Below are 18,434 nucleotides of genomic sequence, written 5' to 3' on the forward strand. Positions count from 1 at the left end.
AGAAAAACATGTTTGCATTGCTGCAGAACCGTTATTTTTTAACGTTTGCTCAAGACCTAATTAACCTTTTTGAATAATTATAATTTTTCTTCACAGGGTCTGTGTTAATTATATTTGATGATCAAAAATGTCATTGCCTTTTTTTTAAATTTTTAAAAAAATATTCGATTATTTCTTTTTAAAACTCAACATTTTTTGACGAAATTTCAAAGAAAAAACTAAAAAAAAAATTAAAAAGCATTTAAATTTTTGAAGGCATCATTTTGCAGGCATAATTTTAGATTTTAATACATAAATTCTATTTATAAACAGAGTCTATGGATACAAAAGTAAATTCGTGCTCACAATCGTGCACTTTACTTAAACATTTGAATGTGTTCTAATTTCAATTATAACATTTATAAATTCAATTACCTTGACATAATCTAGGCATCTAATTCTAATTCTTACCGACAGTAAAAATATTCCAATATTTATTTTTTTGAGATAGTGATTACACAATAAACCAAACAAATAAGCGAATTCAGAGCGCAATTAACAAAAATCATTTAATCTGAGTGAGCAAATTAAAACCCAGTTCACATTAAACGCACAGAAGGGTTGAACGTATTTGTTCTAATAGTTTAAGTCGGTTAAAGTTTTCAACAATAATATTGAAAATAAAATAAAGTTTTAGTCATTTTAAACGATAGTTAGACTTTTTGAAATCGTTATTATTGCTTGGAAGCTGTTGCTCTTTTTAAGGCTTGTATAAAATTAGTGTAGAGTTATATTTTTTTATGAATCCAAAACGTACCCTATGATACCTTACATAGGTATAAAATCTGTAAATAAGCGGTAAATTACCAATTGAGGCAACGTCTGTATTTTAATCTCTTGATTTTTTTTATCAGAAAAGTGTAGTAAATTGCATATCATTATTATTAACAGCACATGCCTGCGGCAATATAGTGTGCTGTCAATTTGATGGGTATATTTTATGACAAAATAATGCCTCTATGCAGAATTCCTCTGAAACATGTCTAAAATTTCGTATAAGAAGACCTCAAAAAGTCATGGATAATTTAGATTGTCAATCCATTTTGAAAGATTCAGACTTGAAAAATGGAAAAATTATTTTATTCTATTTTTATAGCATTCGTTTTGAATAAAGGTTTAGTCGAAGGTCAATACACTAATTTGACACAATATCCGGGAGAATTGTGTAATTCAAAATGTGTTAAGGGGCAGCGGCGGATTTGCTATTTCGACTGGACTTTGGAACTTTATCATGCAATGGGACCGTAAGTTTGGTTTTTAAAACTTCCAACCTATGCTTCTGAATTTAAATCTTTTAAATACTATATTTGTTAAAAAACAGGGCTTGTGGAAAGTGTGAACAAGGAGTCGTAACTGACTGCTTTAAACCACAGTGCATTATAGGCGATGGCTTTCAAAAAGGAGTTATGAGCATAAACAGAATGATTCCAGGACCTCCGATTCATGTTTGTCAAGGAGACCAGGTCGTTGTTGATGTAAAGAATGAGGCTATTGGTACAGCTGCTACAATTCATTGGCATGGACTTGAAATGTTGGAAACTCCCTTTATGGATGGCGTGCCATATGTAACCCAATGTCCTATACCATATGGTACAACATTTCGGTATAAGTTCTATGCAAGAGCGCCTGGGACATTCTTTTACCATTCACACTCTGGTAGATGTAAAATTTTATTCGAAAAAGTTTATTTCTTAAGCTCTTTTCAGGAATCCAAAAGCTAAATGGACAATATGGAGCTTTAATAGTTGGACAACCAGATGAAGATAATTTACATAGTTATGAATACGACTATGATCTGCCTGAACATTATCTTCTCATCTCCGATTGGAAGCATGGTTATGCGGAGAATTCCTTCCCAGGCCTTCCTAAGGGCGAATCATACCCTGACTCAATTTTAATCAATGGACGAGGAACTCATATCAACGTAAGAGCACTTCGCGAAATAAATAAGTTTTAAAAAACTTCAGAAGTTTTTTTCTTGCAGAAAAATACTTTCGAACGTAGTCAAGTTCCGTGCACTATTTTGTATGTCAAACCGGGATATAGATACAGGGTCAACATCATCAATAGTTATTCATTAACAGATATTGTTCAAATGCAGGTGAGTTGTAGGATTTAAGTCATTGGGCGGTATCTGTTTCTTATTGTGGAAAGTTTTTCCAAACTTTTATTTTACAAAACTCAAAGATCGAAGACCATAGTATGATTGTGATAGCAACAGATTCCTACGATGTAGAACCGTTTGAAGTGGACAGTTTAGTAACGAATTCTGGCGAAAGATATGATATTATCATCGAAGCTTATAAAACTCACGGTGATTACTGGATAAAATTCCAAGGATTGAATACGCTCCAACCTCAACCAACTGAATCATTTGTATTGCTACGTTACATAACCAGTGATGCCGACTACAAAACTCCACAACCCCCTTATCCGGCCTATAATGAAAACAAATATCCCACGGGAATTGTAAGTTTGCTTTATAATACTTTTTTTCAACTCCTAAGACAAAATCTTTTTTTTAGCGTTTAAATCATCCCGAAGCAATATGTTCTGATAATGACAATGAGTATTGTGTTTCTGATCTTGAAGCATTGGAAAAAGATAACGCTCTTGTTACCAAAAAACCTGATTATCAGCTTATTTATTCATTCTACAATAACGTTTTTCCAGTTGAAAAGGGATTTGTGCCTGGAAAATATAAGCGATTTGATAGTGAGATAAAAATTGCTTATTTTTTCATTTACTTAATCACTTCATAAACACCACACAGATCCAGAAGGAGATATTATTGCAGATGGGGTTGTGAACAACATCAGCTTAATTTTGCCTCCTCAAACAATTCTCACTCAATATTCTGAAGTCGATAAAAAGATGTTTTGCGACAAAAGTAACTGCCCAGAAAAATGTGATGGAGAATCCACTCGCGAATGCATTCATTTAGTTAAAATCAAAACCGACAGCATTGTGGAAATGACCATTCACGACCGTAAGTGTCTGTTTTGTGTTCGCAGTTTTTCGGGAATTTCTAAAATCCTTCTTTAGAAGCCGACGTACCTGGTTTATTTCATCCATTCCATCTGCATGGATATCGTTTTGCTGTAATGGGAATGTCCAAAGATGCAACTAATTTAACTAAAGCTATTAATGATGCCAGGAAATGTAAGAATCGTCAACCGGTTTGGAAGGATTCTGTAACAATTCCAAGGAACGGAGTGATGGTGGCTCGATTTCGAGCAAATAATCCAGGTAAGTTAACTTATTATTAGATTGAACCGAATTGTTTATTTTTCTAATGGTTTTCGAATTGTAGGAATTTGGCTAATGCACTGTCATTATACCCTTCATTTGGCTACAGGAATGGCTTTTCTTTTTCAAGTTGGGGAACCCAGTGAATGGGTGCCAACACCAGTAGGGTTTCCAAAATGTGGAAATTATAAGCCCGGAGTTGAGAAACGTGTTTAAGACTCCTGAAAATAATAAATAAATGTTAAAATTGCACTATTTTTGTTTTTTTTTTGATTTAAAGTCATCTTTTGGGAAGATGGTTTTGTTTGCGTCAAAGTTGCTAATAATTGCCTTCGTTGACCTTATTCAACCAACGTTTGTTTGCTAATGTTGAATATGTTTTTGAAAAAATTACAAATCAAAACTATATAAAGATTTCTGCAAAATATCTGACAATGTTTTAATTTAAAATTTGACTCCTCTTATATTCAAGTATAACAGGGGTCTAAACCTAGTAATCTATTTAACTTAATTTATATCTTAATTTGGGGGCTCTTTGCATTGTGTAAAAAGTTTCATAGAATGTCGTGTCCACGTTCTAATTTATGGCTGTAGCTTCAATAGTGTTTGACTCAATCACTTTCTTATACGCTCAACCGTATTAGGAATAGAGTGCAGAAAGTAATCATCGCTTAGGATTTTTTGGAAATTAATTTAATAGTGAACAGAAAAATATGACTTTTTTTATAATATGTGTAATCTAAACTGTGTCTATTATCAAATACAATAAGGGTGAGGCCTGGCAACTCCCGAATAGATTTTTCGAGCCAATGATATACATTAGCATTAGATGAATAACTTAAAATAAAGCTTTTTAGTGGAAAGAATGGAGGCTGTTCACGCTGTGGTTAAAGGGAAAGGTTTAAATGTATAGTAGGTTTTGGGAATTGGTTTTGGAGCATTTAGTCCCAATTCAGGATTTCTAAGTCATGTCCTTACAATAAAATTAGTATTCTGAAGGGATGTTGTACTTATTGGTTGCGGATTAGACAATGACTTAAAAGCTTACACAATTCAAAGACAAAATATTTTTTTACGCAATTTAGTTTTTCTACCAGTACTCTCTTTTTGTTAATCTCTGAAACGGTTAGGTGTGAGAAAATATAAATATAACAAAATGTTGAGCAAATTGAATGCGTCACAATTTTGCTCAAGGTGTTAACACCATTTCAGTAAACTTTTTATAGATAAATTTCCAACTCACTGGATCTTTTATAACAAAATTGACCCTTTTTCACTTTATTTTACTAATAGTTACAATATTCAAAAGACTGAATTTTCTAATGTTTGTTATGTCTTATTTATTTTACCTTTATTCTTCTGTTTTATCAATTATTAAAATAAAGTTAAAGAATTAAAACACAAACTTTGGGCAATCCAATTCCAAAGTTGAAAGAAATAAAACACAGTACACGAGATCTTCTTTGATTGAAAGTTCATTTAAACATTTCGTTGTACATCTATCGATGGTACCTTTTAAAACAATTAACTTTATTTATTTAAGGCGATCCTACGATCATTGAAATCAAAGCATTTTTTTATTCACTTTACTTGACAACAAATTACATATTAAAAACTATAGTTCATGGTAAATGATAGCATACACATATAAATAGGCTGATGACACGCCCCTGAGGGTATTATCAAAGAGTTTTTCAATACCAATTAATCGCTTTGGAATTTCAATAATACAATACAATTTCAAAATACAATAAAATACTGGATTGCACGAACTTGCTCCTGTATACAAAGAGCATGTGTAAAGATAGTACCTATGATTTACGATTTGTCTTCGAAAATTTAAACGCCATTTGTCTTCTCAAAAAGTTATTAATTTTTCAGATTTTTTGAAAATGCTTGGATGATTTTTTTAATTAATTTTGTATATATATAGAATTTTTGTAGATTTAGTTTAGACATGAATACTTCTGGTATGCAGTTATTTGAAACATATCAATAAACACTCAGTTTAAAAAAATATTTAATATTTAAAAAATATTCAAATCGGTTAATGAATTCTTGGAAAACCTAAAAACGAAATTAAAAACAAAATAATGGGAAATGGAGAAATGCAAGAATATATTTTTTACTGAAAGAACTATTTTTTTCGTTTTTTGTTCGTTTTTGAAAAAAATCGATTTTTTTATTTTTGACTAACAAATTTTAATGGGGTCTAGTGTTATTTTTGATCTTGAGAAAAGAAAATGACCCCAGACGCGAAAATGCTTTAAATATTAACAAATTTGAGCTCAATCGACCCATTGGTTTGGCGATAACAAATAGACAGACAGATGGACGGAATCGTCGAGAACCACTTTTTACGACTTCTCTATTAACTTAATGTTATGTTTGATTAAAATCTCGAGTTAATGACATTCTATTAGTGACTGCTTATTGCGGTTTTGAATTTGTGATTTTGTCAACCTCAGAAGTATCTAGAGCACTTATTGAATAAACGTCTAAATATCACGCATTTAAATTATTAAATTATCAACTCTGATTATATATACCTTCAGTACATAAAAGTTTGTTATCTTCAAATTCAGAAAAACTTTGCAACAAATAGTTTTAAATTATCGTCTTAGCTTATATTTATTATTGCACGGCAACATTCTAATGTTAAGTTTTTTTATTTTTTCCCAATTATAACCAAATTATTAAGCAAATATTTCGCACGTGGTAATGACAATAGATATTTTATCAACAACACACCTTTTAAAGTATTTAAACTCACAAGAAAATTCATCTGTGTATAAAGACATCTTAAAAGTTCGTTGGTCTTTTAGTTTGTGAATAGAATTCTAGTAGTTAGGACCCAGAAAGATAGACACATTACAATATGATTAAAAAGCTTCTAGCGGAGGCTTTTGTAGTCCTGGTTTTGAGTGAATATTTAGCCTTGGCTCAGTTTGCTAATTTAACCCAATATCCTGGAGACTTGTGTGATTCTAAATGTGTCAAAGGTAAAAAACGGTTGTGCTATTTCGAGTGGACGCTGGAACTCTACCAGGCAATGGGACCGTAAGTTGTGAAAATGTAATGTGTGTTAGACGAATTAATAGACAAAACGAGCGTAATTTTTTTTTTCAAAACAGAGCTTGTGGAAAATGTGAGCAAGGAGTAGCATCTGATTGTTCCAAGCCTCAGTGCGTTGTAGGTGATGGTCATCAAAAGGGAGTTATGAGTATCAATCGGATGATTCCAGGTCCTCCAATGCATGTCTGCGAAGGAGATCAAGTCATCGTGGATGTCAAAAATATGGCTCCCGGGACAGCTGCTACAACACACTGGCATGGGTTGTACGTGGGGGAAACTCCTTTTATGGATGGTGTGCCATTTGCCACACAATGTCCCATTTTGTTTGATTCCACATTTCGCTACCAGTTCTATGCAAGTGAACCCGGAACGCAGTTCTACCATTCACATTCAGGTGGGGATTTTCAATTAAAATTGATAAACGAGCTTTTTGTATTGATTTTTGTTTCGCATCAGGCCTCCATAAATTAAATGGACAATACGGTGCATTGATAATTCGAAAACCAGATGACGATAACCCACACATTGGCTCTTACGACTACGATCTACCTGAACACAATATACTTATCTCCGATTGGAAACATACTTATGGAGAAAATTCCTTCCCTGGGATTCCAAACCGGGAATCATTCCCTGACTCGCTATTGATCAATGGGAGAGGAACTTATGTGGACGTAAGAATTTTTCTCAAAACGCAGTATTATTAAGTTTTTCCTATTTTTTTGGATTGTAGAAAAATACGTTCAAGCACAACCAAGTACCTGTCACCATATTTTATGTCAAACCTGGAGCACGTTATAGATTCAGATTGATGGATGTTATGTCACTCGCGGACATCGTTCAGATACAGGTGAGTTAGTTAGAGTGACAAAATTAACTATTTTCTGTACTAATCTGTGTCAAAAACTCAAAAGTTCGAAAAACATAGAATGATGGTGATATCAACAGATTCCTACGACGTCAAACCTTTAGAAATCGACACCCTTCTTATGAACGCAGGCGAAAGATACGACGTTGTTATCAATACAAATCATACCGAGGGTGATTTTTGGATTCGAATTCGAGGAGCATTCAAGTATCCGCCACAACCAACTGATTCATTTGCCCTATTACGCTATGTTAATAATGATTCGGACATTGACAAACCGCAGCCACCTTTCCCGGACTACAATCACACCTTTCCCATCGGAATTGTAAGAATGTTTTTTAGTTTGTGTTAAGCAACTAATTCCCAAGCTTATTTCTTAGCGCCTCAATCATCCACAAGCAACATGTTTCCAAGATGATTCGGAATATTGTGTTGTTGACTTAAAAGCTTTAGAAAAAGACACAGATCTTGTAACAAGAAAACCAGATTATAGACTTAAATTTTCGTACCAAAGCAAAGAATTTCCGGCTAATAGAAGATTTGTTTCAGGAGAATATAAGCGATTTGAAAGTGAGAAAGATTTAATATTAGTTCACATTTCGCTATGTATTAAACACTTTTCATATACCTACCAATAACAGATCCTAATGGAAATGTAATAAGCACTGGAATTATTAACAATATTAGTCTTATTGTGCCTCCCCAACCAATTCTAACTCAATATTCAGAAGTCGATAAAAGTCTATTTTGCAACAGCAGTCATATGCCAGATAAATGTAATGGAGAACCGATTTGCGAATGCATTCATTTGATCCGAATCAAAACAAACAGTATTGTTGAATTAACTTTGCAGGACCGTAAGTGTACAAATTAAATTTACAAAATAAAAACGTCGGAATAAATTGTTCTCTGTTATTTAAATAGTTAAAAACACACCAGGGATGGATCATCCATTCCATTTGCATGGTTATCGTTTTGCTTTGATGGGAATAGAAAATGATACCAGCAATCTTACAAAAGCTATTGAAAATGCCAGTAAATATAAGAGGAGTCGACCTGTGTGGAAGGACACTGTTTCAATACCAAGGAATGGAGTAGCTGTACTTCGATTTCGAGCAGATAATCCGGGTAAAATAGTGATAATTTAGTTAATTTAAAATTCAATTTATTGATGTTTTTTAAGGAATTTGGTTACTGCACTGTCATTATGAGCTCCATATGGCTACAGGAATGGCCCTACTTTTCCAAGTCGGTGAACCAGATGAATGGGTTAGGCCTCCAGTGGGTTTTCCCAGATGTGGCAATTATATGCCTGGAGTTAAGAAAGGTTTTTAAACAAACAATATTTAAATAGTTTGTTAAACCAAAAACTAGTTGGTTTTTATTGTTTTAAAATACTGATTTCAAAATCAAAATCTTGGGTTCCAACAAAGATTACGTTTTGTTCAATTTTTAATTAAATAAATTAAAAACTTCAATCAAAAAACAATTTTGACTTTCCTATTTTATCCCCAATAAAATTGAGAATTTCTGAATTGATTATCTAGAACATGTGTCTTGAGCATAAAGACATAAAGTGTTATTATTTCTAATAATAATGAAATACAATAGAAGACAATTTAGAAGTTAAATATCTTTGACATTTTATGCTTTTAAAGCATAATTAAAATTATAACACTTTGGTGGTAACTATAATATAACTTTTTATGCACAAAGATAAAAATATTAAGTTCATTAACCTAAATTGATTTATTTGCATAAAAAGACTATAAAGGCTGGTAATAGCTTTATTAAAGATTTGATAAACATCATCACAAATAAAACTAGGAATCTATGTACAGTGATGGAAAGAAAATTGTTCCAAATGCACTTCCCAGATCGTTAAGCACCGGCTTAGTAATTGTTAAGAAAACTAAGGAGTTTGGTAAGAAGATTGAGGAACATCACTTCTTTTTGGCGGATTAAGATGTAATAAAGCGAAAGGGCTAATCAATACCTTAAAGGATAATAACTTTCTAGCTTCTCTAACAGTACGTATAAGGTTGAACTAGAGGGTTGAATTGTTTGGAAGGAAATATTATTAAATGCAACTCACTACTTTACAGGAGAATTGTTTTTAAATACATGGGTAAAATAATTAAAAATTGGCAACATTTACATATTGTGTAATTTGGCATATGCCAAGATATGAGCATCGGAAGAATAAAGGCTTTATAGAATACAGTTAAATGTAGGCCGAATACAGAGATGAAACCAGGGATGGGGGTCACACACTTACTATTAAGAGGAAGAATGCTTCAAAAAAGTTTGATCTTTTTTCCTAGAAAAATAAAACAGAATCTATGTAGGTTTTAGGTTTTTTTCTGACGCAATTTCCCGAAGTCTACTATTGCTACTATTTTCAATGGGCTTACTCGAAGAATGGAGCTAAAGAAAAATTTTAAATGTTCTGTGTGAACCGTTTACAAATATTTTGTTCAAAAATGAATCGATAAAACTTAAAAATAGGAGAGAGAAATGCTTGGTTCTTGAATTAAAGGAATTGGTTTAGGTACACAATTTAATAACATACAAAATAAAAACGAATTATAGTTAACAAATAAGTTAAGTCCAGCCTTCAAGTAAAAACAACAATTTTTTCAACAATGTGGTAAGCAATAAAATACAAATTGTATGTTTAAATGCATATTAAAAACAAATTCAAAGGAATTCATATGAAAATTAACCTACGAAAGACTAACCCAACCCACCTCATCCCCTGGAAGAGAATTTGAATTCTACTTTTCGTAGGATCCTTTTTTTGATCACTGCTTCGGCCATTGAGCCAGACCAATACTAAAATACCTTGATGTATAGATGTAAATATTCGCCAATATTATATCTTAGGAAGAGTCAAAGTAAAAACAGCAATAAAAGCTAAATCTTGGGAACGGATCCTTTTATTTTTAATGTCAGAAAATCAGACGTCATATCAATTTGTCAAATCAAGAACATGTAAAGTAGCCGTTAAGTGGTAGTGAAGTAACCAATTGAAATGCAGCAATGTTTTGACAACATTTTTAAGGCAATATTGAATTCTCTCAAATCTAAAAAAAATTGAAAATTTATTTCTAAGTTATTTAAAAAAACTGAAATTTCAAAATGTTTCCATCCTTGCAAAGAATATTTGTAACAAAGAAACCAAAGTTTTTTCTAATCAAAATATTTCCAAATCGAGTCATAGAACTGTAATACCTCTCAAAATGTGTATTTATACTCGTTCTTCAAACACACAAACCATATCGTCTATTATATCCCCAAAGTCATTTTCAGACAAGTCAGATATGACTGTCCTAAACAAAGACCAACAGGACCTCTGGATATTGATTTTTTGTGTATGATTGTGGAATAAGAAGGCGGCAGGAGTTTTGTTGGCATGATGTTGTGGCAGTGCAGATAGATAATAATGGATTCTATCTCTCAACTATTTTGATAAGTGTACGCATAAGGGCAGCCAGCGCATCCATGTTCAAAGTCAATTATGTGCTTAATTGAACTGCATGCATTCCCCTTTTTCGATATGGGTGATGCTCAATCATATTGTGTGTGACATGCTGTTTTGCATCACAATACAAAAGCATGCAAACAATCTTGCGAGAATTCAAAAATAGAATATCTCCATGCTTTGTGCTGTATTATGGCCACAAGGATAGATATGATTGAAGGAATATCGAATCTGTGAGTTAAATCAATATTTTCAACATTATTTTCTACGCTACAAAATGCATTATTTCTAATATTTGATTTAACGTAATAATATTAAATATCGAAATGAAGTTGAATAGGCAATTTGTAAACACAACGAGATTTTATTTGAAATAATAAAACTTTATTTACAAAGGCCCTTTTACTCTCGCGAATGTCAAAAGATTGATTCGAGGAGTTTTTCAAAATAACCATTTTTACAATGTCCTTTCGCTTACACGTATGTAATCGTACATATGTATGTATGTATGGATCATTAAGAAATAAGAGTATGAGTAGGTTGTAAGAATGTATTTTCCAAAGTGTTATGACTCAGGATAAAGGAAACACTTAAGCGTATTTATTTTATCATGAATATAGGAAGAATACCATAAAACACCTAAACATACATCGAAAAACAAAACAACAACACACAAAAAAACACGCACACATCCCTAGAGAAGAGGACAAAATTCACAAATTTTATTGTCACATTTAATAGGTTATTATATCTTTAATGCGCTCCAGTGATGTACTTAGGAAATGTTAACAGGCTAAAAACAATTTGTTGGCCTAGGAAAAAAATAAACACAGGAACCGTACTTAGGGCTTCAGTTTTTTTTATAGGTACTTTATTTATTTTTTGTGGATACGTTAAAACAGCATTACATTGATTTTTTCCTTAAGAAGCTTATTTTGAGAAGAAGAAAAAATTAATACACGCAAGAGTGATAAAGGACATTTTTATATGTTATAGAAAAATCAGAATCAAACAAAATCAGTTTATGCCTCTGGCAGGAATATTTCTGGGTACTTTGTATGTATGAAGGTGTGATATTATCTCCTCACTTAAATTCTGTCATAAAAATAAGCTGATTTATATTCATATTAGGATCATGAATGCAAAAATATGATCCTTAACGACAAGGATTTCACTGAAGAAGAAGAAAATTCCCAACACGATCGCAATACATTTTTCTTTGATGTCAATTGTGTCGATATCAAAGGATTTTGATGGTAAAAATTAAAAGATGGCATGAATGAAAAGTAAGAAAGTAAAAAAACATGAATTAATATTTGTCAGAGTTGCACAAATAAGAAAGAAAACGAACTTTGACGTGACCTAATTTGATACCTCTCCATTTGTGTCCTTTCAAAATTGATTCAGACTGTAGACCAATTTAGAAGTATTTTTACTTGCGACATATAGAAACTATGTATAATGGCAAGTTTTGCATTCGTGCAAAATTTAGAATTTGAGATTTTTATCAAACATGATATAACGATGGTAGAGAAGTCGAAAAAAGCGGGTCCCGCGATTCTGTCCAGTCGTTTTTGTCTGTCTGTCCACGCTCCTGCAGCCTAAACCATTGGGTCGATTGAGTTCAAACTTGAAAGTTAAGGTTTTGAGTAGATTCGCTTTAGGCTTTTTTTTTAATTTTTTTTAAGATCAAAACTAATAGTGACCCCCATACAATTTTTTTGGTCAAAAAACTAAAATTTGAATTTTCTCAAAAACAAACCGATAGATTTTTTTTAAATTTTCTTTAAAAATTTATTTTTTAACTTGGCTTCTTTAAGTGAGAAAAACATATTTTTATATTGCTCAGGAAAGGTACCACTCATAGAACCGTTATTTTGTTTTTTAATTTTGTCAGCAACTTATGAACTGATTTCAATCAATTTTTTATGGAAAAGCTCTTATATTGACTTAACAACATTTGATTATCAAAAATGTAATTTTTTAATTTTTGGATTTTTAAAAAAATATTGAATTTTTATTTTTCAAAATTCTATATCTCAAAAACGTTTCAACAATTATTTACGAAATTCAAATGTAAAGCGTATATTTACAATCATTAAACAACTGAATGCCAAAAATATTTTTAGAACAAAATTGAAAAATTTTATATATACAAAATTAATTTAAAAAAACCGCTGTAACGATTTTCAAAAAAAAAAAATTGGAAATATCAAGGTGTTTTTGATTTTTAAAATGGAATTTAAATTTTTGAAGACAAATTTATTTTTTGATTAAAATTTTGAATCTTAAAATGTTTTCTATCTATTTTCATTCTATCTTATCTATCTTATCTATCTATCTGCGTAAAGCTGAGCACGCCAATGAACTATTCCTTATTCATTTTAGACACCTACCTAACTACACAACCAATAGGCGATACACACATGTTCTTGCTCTTTCTTATCTCCAGATAATTTATTTTTCATCCTGGTTCTTCCCATATGAAATTAAAATAAAGTTATCCAAATGAAAACGCTTTGAACGAACAAGTTGAATACACAAACAATTGTTTTCGTTAAGTATGCTTGCAAGTATTTTTCATTTCCGGGATGAAATATCCTAGGATCAGTTATGTCTTGGGATGAATAGCGCGGATTTTTTGACAAGTCAAATGGCATTTACATATTTGAAAACAAACTTATTTAACAGGTATATTTTTAAATCTTATATATGTACTTTAAACAGACTCTTCGCATACAGGAGCAAGTTCGAGCGACCCAGTCGTGCATTTTATTTTAGTTGTAAATTAGATTTATACAAAAATACATAAGATCAAGTAATAACAACAATATCTTTGTTTGTTCTCTATTTTTATTGTAAAGAAAACAGCGACAGAGTTTTTTTTTTTAAATTTGGAAGTAAAGTGATCCCAAAAGAATGAATTAACGAACGAAGGGAAATAAGATTGATTTGGAATTAGCTTTATGTTTATTGAAACAAATGTCAACATTTTAAATCCAACAAATCTAACCGATAGATACGTTTCTAATTAAATCTGAGAATAATTCACATAACGTTGAAAACTAGTAGAGACTCAAGGATAAAAAGGCCGCTGGATCAAATAGAATACCTTCAGAATTCTATAAATATGGAACAGAGAATATGAAAAACAAAATAATGGCAATCTACAATAACATCATGGATACAGACCTTATACCACAAGAAATAGCAGACTTAAAATGTGGATAGACGAACCCAAGCTATTGAAGAAATTTAAAGCTCCCTTTAGACAAGGATATTCCACCTTTGATAATATATTTGTACTACGAAGTATCGCTATGACTTCTATTTGGAAAGAAACAAAAAGGTGCATGTTTTTTTCGTCGATTTTAAGGCAGCTTTCGATACGATTGACCGTAATGCATTGATGTACAAAATGTTTGGATTAGGAATGTCATGCAAGTTCGGACGGGTACTTCAGAATCTTTATCTGGAAACAAAGACTACAGTATGGGATGGATAAACTATTTCGACATGGTTTGAAACGAAAACAGGGGTAAGGCAAGGTTGAATGCTGAGTCCAAGCTTATTTGTACTCTTTATTGATGATATAACAGATTGTCTTCCAGGAGGAGTAGAAATTGCTGGTTTTCCCATCAAGGGTCGCCTTTTTGAGGATGACTTAGTGTTGCAGTCATGAACGGTGGACTTACAATAATGAAAGAATAAAGGTGGTTAAAGAATATAAATATCTTGGCATCAATATAAACAATAAAAACAGCATTGAAAAACATATTGCCAATAAATTGCAAAAAGCGAAAACAGCAATGAATATTGTATCTTCAGTAATAAGCATATAGCTAAGAGCAGTAAATACAAAGTATTTGAATCGTTAATCGGAGTAATGTATGCAGCTCAAGTATGGGGTAGCACAAAATATGAAACTGTTGAAAATTGCTCCGTTTTATACAAAGAGGATATTTCGATTACCACCGACACACATGTTAATACTGGAAACAGGAATCTCTCCATTGTTTATTAAAATACTGAAATTGAATATGGACTACACATGTAAGGTTTCTGATGTCAAATGAGCGTTTCCCGAAAAAAAAAATAGCACTGCAGGTGATACAGAGAAAGTCAGGTTGGTTCAGATAGTGGCTAGAGCTATCTGAAGTACAAGGTATAAATTTGGCACCGGAAGACTACCTTAGGTGGAAACTCTTTCTGTACTTTCTGCAGTAGACGATCGATATAGACTGAGGTACACATCCGAAGCAAAAGAATCCATCTACAGTATGTCTTACAGCAAGCTGAGCTACAATCTTAATCAAAAGAATTACTCCCGAGATGACCTAACAAGGCATCAAATTTCTATGATATTTAGACTTAGAGGAGAACTGCTCAATCTAAATTTTAATGCTCATAAAGACGATTTCCCTTTGATGTGCAAATTATGCAATATGGGTGAGAGAGAACACATTTTTCATTTCATGGGTAGATGTCCAGAGTTACTAGAAGACATGTATTGGGAAGTGATGTTTTATCGGAAGAGCTGATCACTCATCAGCTCCCTTGTTTTATAAATATTGTAAAATAGCATTAGAATATAGAAACAGAATTATTAACGAAAGTTTTTGAAGATTTTAAATAGACATATACATATGTTTATAGAATAAAAAGTTGTCAGTTAGGAAGACAGCAAACAGCCATGCTATATAAATATGTAATATAGTTATGTATGAACATTTAACATTGAAAAAATAAATCTAATCTAATCTAAATCTAATCTTAAGGTAGATCATAAAATATACTTAATAAATTAGGTTAGTTTTTGTTCTAGAAGCCAACAATTAGAAGTTACAGCGGCTAAGCAAAAATGTCAAATGTCGAAAATATCCAAGGTGTTTTATAATTTTTTTTTTATAAAAAAACATTCATATTTTTCCAAGATTACTTAAAGTCAATATATTTCGCAATTCTCATACTTCCTTTTAAGATCGCATAATTTGTTTGAGTTTTCGATGATTTCGAAACAATATTAAAAATTTATTTTAGATAAAAAACGAGATTTTTAAAATTTGTACAATTTCTCATCGCAATATTTTATTATGTGTTGCTTAAAAAAAATAGTTAATTAAACCTTTACAATATTTTTCCATACCATTCCTATGAAATTTTGAATTTTTCATATTTTATTAACAAAAATATAACTTTAAAAAATCTTAGAAAAAAAGTTGAGTTTTTTATGGAAAAAAAAAATGTTATTATCTGAAAGTCTATTAAACATAAGGTATCGATTAGGCACAATACTTGATTGTAGTATTTAATGTTCAAAAATACCAAAACAACAACTGCTTTTAGTGTGGAATTTTAAACAAATGACACATTTAGCTTAAAAAATAGCAATAAATACATAGAAAAATAACATACCTTTTGGGAATTATTAATAGTCCTGAAATTTAAAAACAAAAAGAATTAAATTAATACAAAAATATTTATGTGCATCTATTTTTAAAATTCAATCAACTCTAATAATAAACTCTTCATGTGAACATGAACAATATTTACGAGTATATAATTTCACCCAATGCTATTTTATTATAAATTAATATTAAATAGGATTACAAAATTAAATATTTTTCGAAACCACAATGCGATTTTAAAATCCTATTTTACCTATGAATTTACATGATTCTTTTAATTCCGCTTATGTCCTCCCACAAATAAAAACAGTAATTCAATTTCATTAAAGTATAGATCCATAAATTTATATTCCACATAATAATCAACCATTAGATCCTCCCCTCCCCATCCCCTTCGAACTAAAACACCTTTATGAATTCATCATTTTCAGTCTTATGTTTTTTGTTTGTTAAAATTATTATTATAATTTTGTGTATGCCATTGTTTACTTATGTAGCTATATGCGGTGGTGGCTTAACAATTTAGTTTGATTAATATTATTTAAATTTCATCATCCCCGTGATTATGGTTATTTTTTTTTTAATTTTCTATGTCGCTCATTTATCTCTGTGTCCCTGGGCAAATAAAATATTTAATTAATATTAAAGTTTTAAATTAAAAAAAAACTCAACACATTTTATCATTTTGTTTTAATATCTTGTATGTTTTTATTTTGTTTTTGATTTGTTGTTGTACAAGAGAACAAAAAATAATAAACATCTAATGAGTTTTTGAAACAATTTCAAAAACAAATTGCGGTTGTGGTTAAGTATGAATGGAAATTAATGACAAAAAGTAGGATGTAGATTTGCCTACTTTTTACACCATGTGATACATTCCATCATCTAATTTTATAATCGGATTATTGTTATTATCAATCAATCTTTGTGGGCGTGGCGTTAGTAAGACTTGCAGTTAAAAATATCTATGGTTGGCTTATAATGTGTTACATGTTACCAATTTGCCTCTAATGGGTAATCATATTTTAGATGACTTGACATGACTCATTCAAAATCCTAAATTATGAACATACATATATTCAATCAGATGAGGCCTAATGGCTATTTAAATGTGTGTGGTTATAGGCAAATTATCCGTTTTCTAAAATCAGTTTACTCTAATTTGATGGAATTACATTCATCTATTGATTTTATATAAATTAGATAAGCATATGTAAATTGAAAATCCTGATTTCATGAGCCCTCATCAAAGTAGGAATTAAAAAATACTAATTTTGAATCAAAACTAAACATACTATTGACAAAAAAAAACTATTTATCTACTCTTTTTGCACAAACAATAAAAACATTCTTTTTAAGATGCCAGATTTTTCCTGTAAGTTGTTAGGTTGCGTATACAGTATACTTACAGCATTGTAGCATCCCAAATTCTGTGCTTTAGTGTAACAACATTAATCTGAAAAGTTTTATCCTTGTTTATTTGTCTACTGTAAATTGGTCTTAATTTTGTTGGAAGAAAGTTTTATACTCAAGAAAACGGATGCACAGAAACTTCTTGAAGTTTTCCCCTTTTATTTGTATAAATCTTTACATCTACTAAGTTGGGTCCCTTTTATGGAAGTTGCCGAGAACAAGTCGAAGAGAAAGAGAAACAAAGTTATCAGGAAGAAACAAGACGGTTTTAGTGTCTTTTGTGTTGCATTAATATATAGAAAATGAAAATGCATCCAATAGAATATTGCAGCGGCGGCGGCGAAGCGGTGTTGGTGGGATAACTGAGCCTTTGAATTTTCTTCATTCGTTTGGTCTTCTGAAAATTGTATGAGGCTATTACAGAAGCGAAATCAGTGAGATTGTACACAAAATAACGGGGTGGAAAATATTTAAACTTCTGTTTTAATTTCACGGACGTGAACTTTGAATCATAAGTTCTATAAAGGACCTAAGAACGTTTCATTTTGAGATTTAATGGTTTGGTTGAACAATTTTGAACATCTAATAATCGAAATTTCAAACTAGAGCTTATGAACCCGCATTGATTTTTTATTTTAACATAGTCTTGTACTGAAACATCACATAAACATAGTCCGAAAAGTCTCCGTACAGCAGCTTTGTTTTTGTTGATTCTGAGAAAAGTATTTACTATAACAATATATTAGAAACAAGAATTTTGAAAATCACAATGTTTTTAAATTTGGTAAAAAGGTGAAGGTGAATACTAAATTTTGTTCAATGTTACCACATAAGTTTTTACATTTATTCCTAGTACTTTCTTCAAAGAAAAAAATGTAGTCTGCTGAACAGTAACTTT

The 18,434-nt window shown here is 31.1% G+C and overlaps 1 protein-coding gene across 1 annotated transcript; it reads left to right on the plus strand.

Moving 5' to 3' along the window:
• The first annotated feature begins 1,053 nt into the window (after nt 1-1,053).
• LOC129948201 (uncharacterized) lies at nt 1,054-8,720 on the plus strand. The gene is given in 18 exon segments (XM_056059091.1): nt 1,054-1,283; nt 1,361-1,695; nt 1,746-1,963; nt 2,024-2,140; nt 2,227-2,508; nt 2,565-2,754; nt 2,813-3,028; nt 3,085-3,288; nt 3,353-3,501; nt 6,155-6,348; nt 6,423-6,757; nt 6,820-7,037; nt 7,097-7,213; nt 7,278-7,556; nt 7,612-7,866; nt 7,869-8,088; nt 8,156-8,359; nt 8,415-8,720. Coding segments are annotated over 18 exon segments (3,693 nt in total). The 5' UTR covers nt 1,054-1,275; the 3' UTR covers nt 8,567-8,720.
• The last annotated feature ends 9,714 nt before the right edge of the window (nt 8,721-18,434 follow it).

This window comes from Eupeodes corollae, chromosome 1 (assembly GCF_945859685.1).
Source record: "Eupeodes corollae chromosome 1, idEupCoro1.1, whole genome shotgun sequence".
NCBI classification, from domain to species: Eukaryota; Metazoa; Arthropoda; class Insecta; order Diptera; family Syrphidae; genus Eupeodes; species Eupeodes corollae.